The sequence below is a fragment of the Nanorana parkeri genome, unplaced genomic scaffold (assembly GCF_000935625.1).
Source record: "Nanorana parkeri isolate BGI_ZX_2015 unplaced genomic scaffold, ASM93562v1 scaffold580, whole genome shotgun sequence".
In the NCBI taxonomy this organism is placed as follows: Eukaryota; Metazoa; Chordata; class Amphibia; order Anura; family Dicroglossidae; genus Nanorana; species Nanorana parkeri.
In genome coordinates this window covers 453,557-464,668 of record NW_017306848.1, presented here as the reverse complement: position 1 = coordinate 464,668, position 11,112 = coordinate 453,557, and the positions used below count along the sequence as shown (strand labels likewise).

The 11,112-nt window shown below is 40.3% G+C and overlaps 1 protein-coding gene across 4 annotated transcripts in view; it reads right to left on the bottom strand.

The window, feature by feature from the left end:
• The window catches only part of APC (APC, WNT signaling pathway regulator), a 91,794-nt gene that overhangs the window by 44,800 nt on the left and 35,882 nt on the right, over window positions 1-11,112 (bottom strand). For all 4 annotated transcript variants that reach the window (XM_018562497.1, XM_018562496.1, XM_018562498.1 and 1 more), the window contains exon 2: window positions 9,847-9,999. In XM_018562497.1, the coding sequence (XP_018417999.1) occupies window positions 9,847-9,981 (135 nt within the window). In that variant the 5' untranslated portion in view covers window positions 9,982-9,999. The remainder of the gene's footprint in view (window positions 1-9,846; window positions 10,000-11,112) is intronic.

Here is an 11,112-nt window from a genome sequence, read left to right as displayed (position 1 = left end):
CCCCCCCCCCCCCCCCCCCCCCCCATGGGGACATGAAAATGTTTTTAGTTTTTTTTTTAAATGCAAAAGTCAACAGACGCAACACACGTGACGCAAACAGGCCAATCTTTCTCTGTTCAGACAACAGTAAGCTAAAACTTGATTCGCTGTTATTACAGATTGCAAAAAATAAAAAATGACAATCTGAAAATAACATTATATATATTCTGTATTTGATTTGGGTGCAAATGAACAACTTTGTAATATGCTAGGTACGGTTTTCTGTTTTACCAAACAGTTGCCAATAATTATTATGTAACTAATATCCAACCTTCCAAATAGCAAGTTAGTTCCACTTCAGCTGCAAATATGGTTTTATTATTCGTCTGTTTGGGGTAAAAGCTTTCAAAGTGTGTGCAGTGCCTCACAGAAATATGGCAAGGCACAGCTGCAAACCGACAAGAGGCTGAGAAATGTGTACGGTCATTATTCCACTAGATATTTGATGCCTGCAGTTGTCATAATGACTTTTTTATTGGTTACGAATAACGGAAGCAAAGCAGTGCAGACAATTCTGCTCTGTTCAATCAACATCAGTACAGGCATGGAAGAAATGGTTCTGCTGCATTTTTTAGGACTTAAATAATGTCAATGTGCATCCTGGCAAATAGTGGCAAAAATAACTCAACCGATGTCACTGGTAAAACCCACATTCCCACATACAAAACACTCCAATTCTAAATGGGAAAGATATATAAAAATGCTGATACCTCCGTTCTCTCATTACACAAGTCAATGTAGTGGAGAATACACACCCCAGCCAAATGTTTTACATGAAGACTACGAAAGGAGGACAAGAGGTGGGATCGATGTCAGGTTCTACTGATATCAATGCCCCCCTTTCGCCCTCTCTATATCTATCTTGGTGACATTTGTCACAAGGACAGAAAGTGAAAGGAATGGAAAATGCTACAACTGTGACCAGGACAGTAGGTGAGATAGAAGTTCTTCTGTTCGGACACCTGTACCAGATGTCCTCTCCACACTTTGCAGAGATTGCCCCCAGCTTTCTGTTTCACCTATCACCTCACAAACCAGAGCAAGAACAATATACAATGCATGAGAATGTTTGTTAGAAAGATAAAGAATACATTATCAACATCCAGTCATGTTGACTTTATAACCCCTGACCATGAGTGGGTATAATCACAGTACAACAGCATGACCATTTAATAAAAATTGGTCACTAGGGTGTGGAAGAGGTTCAAATAAAAAACTGGACACACAAATGTTCAGATAAAGTATTCACTGTTTTATTGTATAATCTAGGGCTGCAACTAATTATCTTCATAATCGATTAGCTGCCGATTATTTTTTTCGTTTAATCAGATTTAAAAAATGCCATCCTTAATTTATAATTAAAGAAATGGGTGTTATAAAGTATACTTCAGAATAAAACTGCATGCACAATTTTTTTGTAAATGCACCACACTGGAACACAGACACGTTCCGGTGCGGGCGATCGCACTGCAGGTGGGAGGCGCATTTGGGGTGCCACTGAAGTGAATGGCACCGCAACGCACCTCCCGCACTAGAATTTGTCAGGTCGAAACCAAAAATTACTTTTTTCCCCACTTTTAAATTTTTTTAATTGGGGGAGGGATGCTTTATTTCTTTTGTTTAACTTTACTGTTAGGGGCTTTGGGGAAATTTAAAAAGGGACATTTCCCTTTTGAAATAAAAAAAAAAAAAAGGAGATTGAGGACAGAGTCCGCAATCTTTTTTGGAGCTCCAGCACTCAATGAACAGGAAGCACTCAGTACAGAGGCTTCTTGTTCATTCATAATTCGAGCATATAGTAAAGAGATGTAAAGCACTTCCTGTTCATTCATAATTGGGGACACAGTATCTGACCTCAATTATTTACAAACATCGTAGCGATCAGTTCTGATCTCTGAAATGTTTGAATATTACACGGAATGATCAATGATCAGCAAATATTTAACATATTTGTGATCGCCCCGCAGCTCCTCTCCCCACACCACCCCCCTCTGCCGCTTCATAGCATTCACCTCCTCGCTGGGCGTTGTGCAGGCAGTTCGGCTCTGTGTCCCCTCAGATCCCCATCGCCTCTGCTGATACAGGCGGGGGTAGAGCAGAGGGGACCGCATATAGCGGGCTACATACGAGGAGGAGAAAGCTGCACAGCGGATACAGTGGCAGAAGGGGGGTTTGGTGGAGATTATAGAATAGTTCAATGTAAATACCCTCCCATATACCAGCAAAACTAATTCTCTAAAATTAGGATATCCTGCCTCTACGATATTCAGAATGAGTTTTGGCTAAATATTTGATTTGTATGAGCAGTGTTTATGTACCAGTGTCCTCTATTTCCAGCGACAGCACAGTGCTTTTTTTTTTATTTAAAAGATGTATTCTTGAAAACTTTCCTACTTTTCAAACCTGGCAAGAAAAAAACAAACAATTTGTTCATTTTTCTTGCACTATATTTAATATACTTTGGACTTCACGTTCATATTGGGGAAAGTTATTGTTACTCTGACCTAATAAATATATCAAGAATCCATCTAATTTGGTGGTCACGGGCTAAGATACCGTAACTTATAAGGATCACTGAAAAAGCTATTAACATCTTGGCAACTATGTATGTTATATAAACAAAATATAATTAGACTTTCATGTGGTTTCCTCAGAACTTATACAGAAACCAAAAATAACTTGAGCCATGCGTGCATCACAATTATATCAGGACACTTGTCTGGAGAATTAAACATTTAGGGCACGTTCACACCATAGAGTTGCGATGGGCAGGTGCTAAGGAAAAGACAAGTGAATTACTGAGAAATCTGTTACATTCAGTAGTTGTCAAAAGCCAAGACTGCACTATGTGGTACAGTGCAATGAAGAACCATCCAGGGTGAAATGAAAGTACCTACTGATTCAAAGGCCAAAAACTGTGCCCCCCTCAGACACAGTAAATAATAATTACATGCCGTTTGCTACATGATTGAAAGCGGGTGTCCCATGTCTAATATCATCTAAAAACTTATAGGTATACATCACATCCAAGACAATGGCACCCCGCAGTAGGGCTGCAACTAACTATTATTTTCATAATCGATTAGTTGGCCGATAATTTGATTATATAAAAAAAATTTAAATAAATACAATCCTGAATTTAAAATAAAATACACAAATGCAGTGTTATAAACAAAGTTTACTTCAGAATAAAACTGCATGCACAATTTTTTGCAATTACACTGCACTGGAGCGCATGGTATTGCCGTACCGTGCGTTCCAGTGCGGGCGATCACACTGTGGGTGGGAGGCACCTATGGGATGCCATTGAAATGAATGGCACTGCAACGCACATACTGCAGCAGAATTTGTCAGGCAGAAACCGAAAATGACTATTCCCACCTTTTATAAAAAAAATGTATATAATTGTATTGTAAGCACATCGTACTTGAATAGCTTCAGCCAGGGAATGACAGCTGCCAGTGGTACAAATCCGCAGACGGCAGCTAAATGTAAATACAGCAGGTAGTAGGCTGGTGCAATAACCAGCCTGATATTGGCCATTTCAAATTGTAATAGCCAATCGCAGGCTTAGGATCCATGAAGATAACCAATTACTTACTCTGCAGCCTGGAAAATGTAAACTGTTGGTGGGCTTATACATCTGGACTTTTTATGTATGGTACATTTAGTGTTTTACATGGGTTGACCTCTAAGTAAAACACATTTTTCTGGAAACCTAATCAAAGATGTAGCACGCAGGGCTTTTTCTAACATGCCCCAAGAAACCTAGATGTGCAGATGTGACCAGGGAATACTTTCCTGTAAGAAGGCTCTCTTGAAGGCTGCCATTGTTCTCTCCCTCTGAAAATGCCAATTCCCTGACTGTCATGCTGTTATCCTGACTCTTTGCTAGTCTACCTCGGCAACTAAAAAGTATTTAACAAAAAGAAAGTCAGGTAACTAGTAGAGCAGAGGGGACCAGATCTAGTGTAGAAATGAGTGTGTATGGAAACATTGAGAGAAATGCAATACTGTCATTCCTGACCTTTACCTGAAAAAAAAAAAATATATATATATATATAGCCAGATCTAGTGTAGAAATGACTTGGTCACTTCTTATATATATATAAGAAGTGCAGAAACCAGGCTTTTTCCAAGTCAAGGCTGAATAAGATGCCATCAACTAGACAGGTTAGAAAGCCTTGTACAAGTGCTACTGTACATCCCATATGAAAGCACCACACAAGGTACAAAGCTGCTCCTCACTACTACCCCCTCCCTTCTCATAGATATAAACAAAGTAAAAGTAAAAAGGTTTTATGTGGCACTGTTCTCTGAGTTGAGTCTGAGTGAGTTCAGCTTGTGCCTGTATGTCCAACCAATAATACAAAATCACCTGCACTCCATACAGTGTACAGACCTTGAGTAAGAGGTTGGTGCTTGAAGTGACAAAACGGATGGTGCCGTGTCAGATACAGTCCATAATAGAAGTCACCAGCACTCGATGATATGTGCAAGAAGTAAAGCACTTTTTATTCAATCGTCACTTGATCTGTTCAGAGGCCACAGGCTTTACTCCACCACCTTCTGTTTATATCAGGACACTGCACATAAGTGCATGATGCTGCATTGATTCGCGGAAGGTCATTTTCTTTTGTTTAATCCCGTCTGTGTTTAATCCCGCCCACTAATTAGAGGCAATAAGGCTGAGAAGGATCAGGCAAACTGGTAAACCAGTTTAAGATTACAATAGAAATACAAAGAAAATGAATTTGTTTAAAGCTAGAATCAAGTGTCAAAATGCTACAATACTATTAAGTACATGGGGGGTCGTTTGCAAAACACCATCCCTGATTTAAAATACAATACACAAATGCAGTGTTACAAACAAAGTCGACTTCAGAATAAAACTGCATGCTCAATTTTTTGCAATCGTACTGCACTGGAACGCATGGCATTGCTGTATCGTGCGTTCCAGTGCGGGTGATCACACTTACACCTTTTCTAATTTAAAAAAAAAAATAATTGTATTGTAAGCACATGGCTCTTGAATAACTTCAGCCAGGGAATGACAGCTGCCAGTGGCAAGATTCCGCAGACGGCAGCTGAATGTAAATACAGCAGGTAGTGGGCTGGTGCAATAGCCAGTCCGATATAGTCAATATACTATATTGACTATATTGCTGGTGCAATAGTCAATAGCAGGATGACTATTGCACCCGCCCACAGCTTTCTGTGCTGCCAGATCTAGTGTAGAAATGACTTGGAAAAAGCCTGGTTTCTGCACTTCTTATATATATATAAGAAGTGCAGAAACCAGGCTTTTTCCAAGTCAAGGCTGAATAAGATGCCATCAACTAGACAGGTTAGAAAGCCTTGTACAAGTGCTACTGTACATCCCATATGAAAGCACCACACAAGGTACAAAGCTGCTCCTCACTACTACCCCCTCCCTTCTCATAGATATAAACAAAGTAAAAGTAAAAAGGTTTTATGTGGCACTGTTCTCTGAGTTGAGTCTGAGGGAGTTCAGCTTGTGCCTGTATGTCCAACCAATAATACAAAATCACCTGCACTCCATACAGTGTACAGACCTTGAGTAAGAGGTTGGTGCTTGAAGTGACAAAACGGATGGTGCCGTGTCAGATACAGTCCATAATAGAAGTCACCAGCACTCGATGATATGTGCAAGAAGTAAAGCACTTTTTATTCAATCGTCACTTGATCTGTTCAGAGGCCACAGGCTTTACTCCACCACCTTCTGTTTATATCAGGACACTGCACATAAGTGCATGATGCTGCATTGATTCGCGGAAGGTCATTTTCTTTTGTTTAATCCCGTCTGTGTTTAATCCCGCCCACTAATTAGAGGCAATAAGGCTGAGAAGGATCAGGCAAACTGGTAAACCAGTTTAAGATTACAATAGAAATACAAAGAAAATGAATTTGTTTAAAGCTAGAATCAAGTGTCAAAATGCTACAATACTATTAAGTACATGGGGGGTCGTTTGCAAAACACCATCCCTGATTTAAAATACAATACACAAATGCAGTGTTACAAACAAAGTCGACTTCAGAATAAAACTGCATGCTCAATTTTTTGCAATCGTACTGCACTGGAACGCATGGCATTGCTGTATCGTGCGTTCCAGTGCGGGTGATCACACTTACACCTTTTCTAATTTAAAAAAAAAAATAATTGTATTGTAAGCACATGGCTCTTGAATAACTTCAGCCAGGGAATGACAGCTGCCAGTGGCAAGATTCCGCAGACGGCAGCTGAATGTAAATACAGCAGGTAGTGGGCTGGTGCAATAGCCAGTCCGATATAGTCAATATACTATATTGACTATATTGCTGGTGCAATAGTCAATAGCAGGATGACTATTGCACCCGCCCACAGCTTTCTGTGCCCTCCTCCCAGGGTGGACAAGAGAGCTAGGGGATCCAACCAACTAATCAATAATGAGAATAGTTGGCAACTATTCTCAGTATCAATTATCTAAGAATCGATTAGTTGGTTGTAGCCCTAGTTAAAATTGCAAATCTCCGATCAGATGCTTGTATTCAGGAAGCTACCAGACCAGCAGTTCTTCTCTGGCCATGCATGCTACTGCACAAAAAAAAGGGTATAGCACAATTAAAGTCTGCTACAGAGACTTTAATATGCGGTCTGTCAACCTAGCCATCAATCTGCATCTGGACAGCCCATTGACATCCATGTAGTCTAGTCTGACTAAAAAGAAGCAAAATGGTATTCACAGAAGGTGGAGTAAAACTCAAAACAAAACGGTTTACCTTCATCTGTACTGTTCCACCTTAAATACATCATTTGCAGGGCTTGAAAATTTTTACAAGAGTATAGCCTTGCAATTTATGTTAACATTTTTTGGGGACGGATAGAGCTTTCTTTTGGAGGTATATAAATCACCTCGGGGGGGGGGTTGTTATTTTTTTAACTATATAATGAAAAAAGTACCGTAAATGTAAAAAAAAAAAAAAGAAAAACATTTCCCTACGTTCTGTTATAAAACATTTATTCTTACCCATATTTTTGGTAAAACATAAAAGTCGGGGTCACGTCGGGTAAATAGACACCAAACATGTCAAGCCTTAAAATTGTGTGCGCCCGCAAAATACGCCCATAGGCGATGCCTAAACCGCCTTTACTGCTCATCAGTTTTGTGTTATCAGTGATTAATGGCCCTAAAATTATTGCTCTCACTCCGATGTTTGCGGCTATATGTAACATGTGCGGCACAATAGGCGCAATCGTCGTTTTCGTACGTAGGCGCACACGTCGCATATCTGCATGTGTATGTGGGGGGCGGGGACTTAAATAGTTTTTTCTTTTTTTATGATTCTTTAATTTTTGCATTACTTATTTTTTTTTTTTACACACAACTTTATTGCTATTACATGGGGGCTAAGAAGCCCCCTATTTGATAGCCAATTTACATAACAGCTCTCATTTATGGAGACATCAGGGGTCTCCAAGACCCCTAATGTCACCTAGGGACCCCCAGAGAAGCTGATGAAGCAGAGATCGGCTTCATCAGCTTCTGTAGCTGGAGAGTGACACTGAATGCAGGAAGTGATGTAATATACATCACTTCCTGCATTCGGGGACTGAGAAGATCAAAAGGGAGACCGTATACTGACCTCCCTTTGATCTCCTGTCACAGAGCCATACCGGTCACGGCCACATCGGGCACAGCAGATCTCGGGACGGGAACTGCAGTGACAGCTGCTAATACAAGCGATCGAGCGTCTCTCGAGACGCCCGATCGTTTGAATGTAAAGCTCCCGGCCGGCTGTGTAATTAAACGGCTGGCTGGAAAGCTGCTCGTCGGGCTCCACCGTCCTCTCGTCACAGACGAGCGGATTTTTCAAGCCCTGATAACAATAATAATAAATGTTATCATTCAAGAGCTTCTAGACTCAATGGGTCTTAATTCACTAACAGAGATTTTAATACAGCAAAACAATCCTTAGAATGGCCCAAAATGACCAGACATCAAACAATGGTTCTGCATGTGAACATAAATTTAAATCAGGATATTCCTGGTCTCCAAGAGGGTTATAGTGCCTGGCAATCAAAGGTGTTATCACAGGGAGATTTTCTAATTCGTTCTGATGCTTCACTTTTATGAAAAATGCGTAACTGTCATTGCAAAGGTAGAATTATCATAGGTTCTAGCACTGTAACACACCACAAGAGAACAAGCAGACATCTATGGTCACCTTTAAAAATTATGTCATCTAGTTTTCCCTGCAGACTTCAGAAGAGTAAATACAAGTCTGAATATTGATCTTCACAACCAAGGCTGAAAAAAAGCCAAATCAATAACCTATTAAACAAAGGAGTGCAATGCCTGTAGTCACAGGTCACTGGTAAATGTGTTTTTTTTCACGACATTGCTTACTAGTGAGGAAATGCACAATATATGGTCACTAAGTAGTACAAATATTACAGGTCATCTAACGATCTCATTAGAACTGCATCAGGACATTGTCCCACTGAACATCTATAACAAATTAACACAAAAGCTAAAGGAACGGTTGCTTGATCCTAAAACATTAGAGAATGAGAGATCACAAAGAATCACAGCAGTGGCTGAACTGTTCAATATATGCCCAGCAGGAAAATGAAAATTCAACAAAGAGCAAAATGTCTAAGTGCTATCGAATGCCACCTAATTACACTATTGTCTCATGGTCTCATTTCAAAGACCTTTCATTTCCCGGTGAGGCACACAATGAACAGCTCTTAAAAAATGTACACTACAGTCCAAGCACAGTCTGTCATAGCCTTCATACTGACACTTACATAATGTACGCAGCACAGTTTTCCCTAAATTTAGTGCCCCCAACAACACCCACATATATTATAGCAGTCAACAAAATAAACCAGTTTGGCCTTGGTTTTTGGTAGAGTCAAGACAGAGTGAAGACTGTGCAATTGCACAACCTTTTGGTGCCACCAGTACTGGGCCACAGGGGTGGATTTATTAAAGGTTGAATTTTTATGCAGGCCTGACCCAAGGATCATTTGAGATCAAAATCATTCATCCAATTCTATTTTATATGTCTTCAGCATTCCTCACAACCAATCTCACTAAAATAAATACAATCTAGCTACCAATGAACACAATGACATCCATGTCTTCAAATCTATTTAATGCAACACTTTCATTTGCCAATATTTACAGAAACCACTGCCAAATATAAACCACTGAGCTTATAAACAACTTACAATCCTATAATTCGTGATAACAAAATCCCATTTTAGCCAGCCCCCGAGACCCATGTATTCCCCCCCACCCGTGTCCTGCTATTCTGACTAGCACAACAGAGAAACCAGGCAATTACAAGCAAGACTCCTCTCTCCTTCCTTTGACAGATATGGTCACTGCCCTCTGTGTAAATTAGCAAGCAGTGGTCTCAAAATAGAGGATGTGGCTTGGCCATCAAATTTTGTCAAAATTTGCGCAGTCATTGCACTCTTCCGTTTTATCATGCTTGGATAATGGAAAAAAAGTTTACAGTTAGTTGCAGTTCAGTTTTTGGACTGAAGGTCTGTTTTCAATTTTCAAAACTGCTCTTCAGCTCTAAAGCACCTTGGCTTCTCAATACCTGTCTTATCTGAATCCCAACATTATCATACGCAAATGCGTCATACAGAAAATATTATCCTTACAAAGATACCAGAGGCAAAATGCACTTTACTTTCTAGAAAACAGCACTTGGATAACTATAATCTAAAATAAGGGGAGGAAAATGTATGTAAAACATGCTGGGAAGGGAACTGCTCTCAATAAATACCTTCATGTTTGATGCTTCCGTCTCAAGCTTTGTTAGGTGATTTGAATTATCTTCTAGTTCTTGACGAAGGTTAGTGTTCTCCATTTTCAAAGCCTCTACTTGCTTTAACAACTGGTCATACGAAGCTGCAGCCATGCTGGGCTACCCATAGGCCTGTAACAAAACTGAAAATCAGCGACTGTATACAAGACCACCATCATGCATTAATACAGATATCAAACAACTGACTGCAGGAAAACAAACCGAATCAAGCCAACCATATTAGAGCAATGATAGCCAATGAGAGCGGCAAATAACAATCACATGGCTGAAACTGATCTTTATGGCAAACAAATCAGTGGACCATGTTCAAACTGAATTACTGCTCGGCTGACCTATGGATCTGAACTGAAATATGGTGTGGCGTGCAATAACTTCTGTTCAGCACAAAACTTCATTCCACACACAGACACTGACACCAGTCTAAGTCAGAGGAGAGCGGGCATGCAAATCTTGAATGTTTATGCCCATGTAAGAATCTTAAACGGACTGTCAGGTGGGAAGGTCTGCCCTTTTCAGTGCTGTAATAGGAAAGTCTTTAGTCCAGTATCCATCAACATATACAAGGGCGGAAAGGGTCTGATCAAAAAGCAAAATCTATAGGCAGGGGATGCCTATGATTTGACCTGCGGTTCTGTACATACTTGCTGAAAAAACAAGAGCAAGGAGATGGCATTTCTGTGTATTCTGTGAGTATTGCTGCCATAGTTGCAAAGAATAACAAGTGAGGTATCCTGGTACATCCACAAGAAAGTGCTATACCCTTTCTACTTGCCTCAAGATAGGCAATAGCTGCACTTTGAAAGCAGCACCAAGGTTGCAGCAGCTAATAAAGCAGTGCGCCTTTTTTCTGCTAATTGCAGAATGCTTAAAAAACAAAAACAAAGCAGAACTATTATTATTACAGGTATTTATATAGCGCAGACAATTTACATAGTGCACATTCACATCAGTCCCTGCCCCCAAGGAGCTTACAATCTAAGGTCCCTATCTCACATACATACAGGGCTGATTTAGACAGGAGCTGATTAACCTTCCAGCATGTCTTTGGAGTGTACGGAGTATCTGCAGGAAACCCACACAAAGCACAGGGAGAACATGCAAACACATTGCAGATAGTGTCCTGACCGGGATTGGAGGAGGCAGAAGTACTAACCACTAAGCCACTGGCACGCCCTCCTAGTACATAGGTGAGGGCTTGAATTTGTAATAGATGTGATTGGGGGG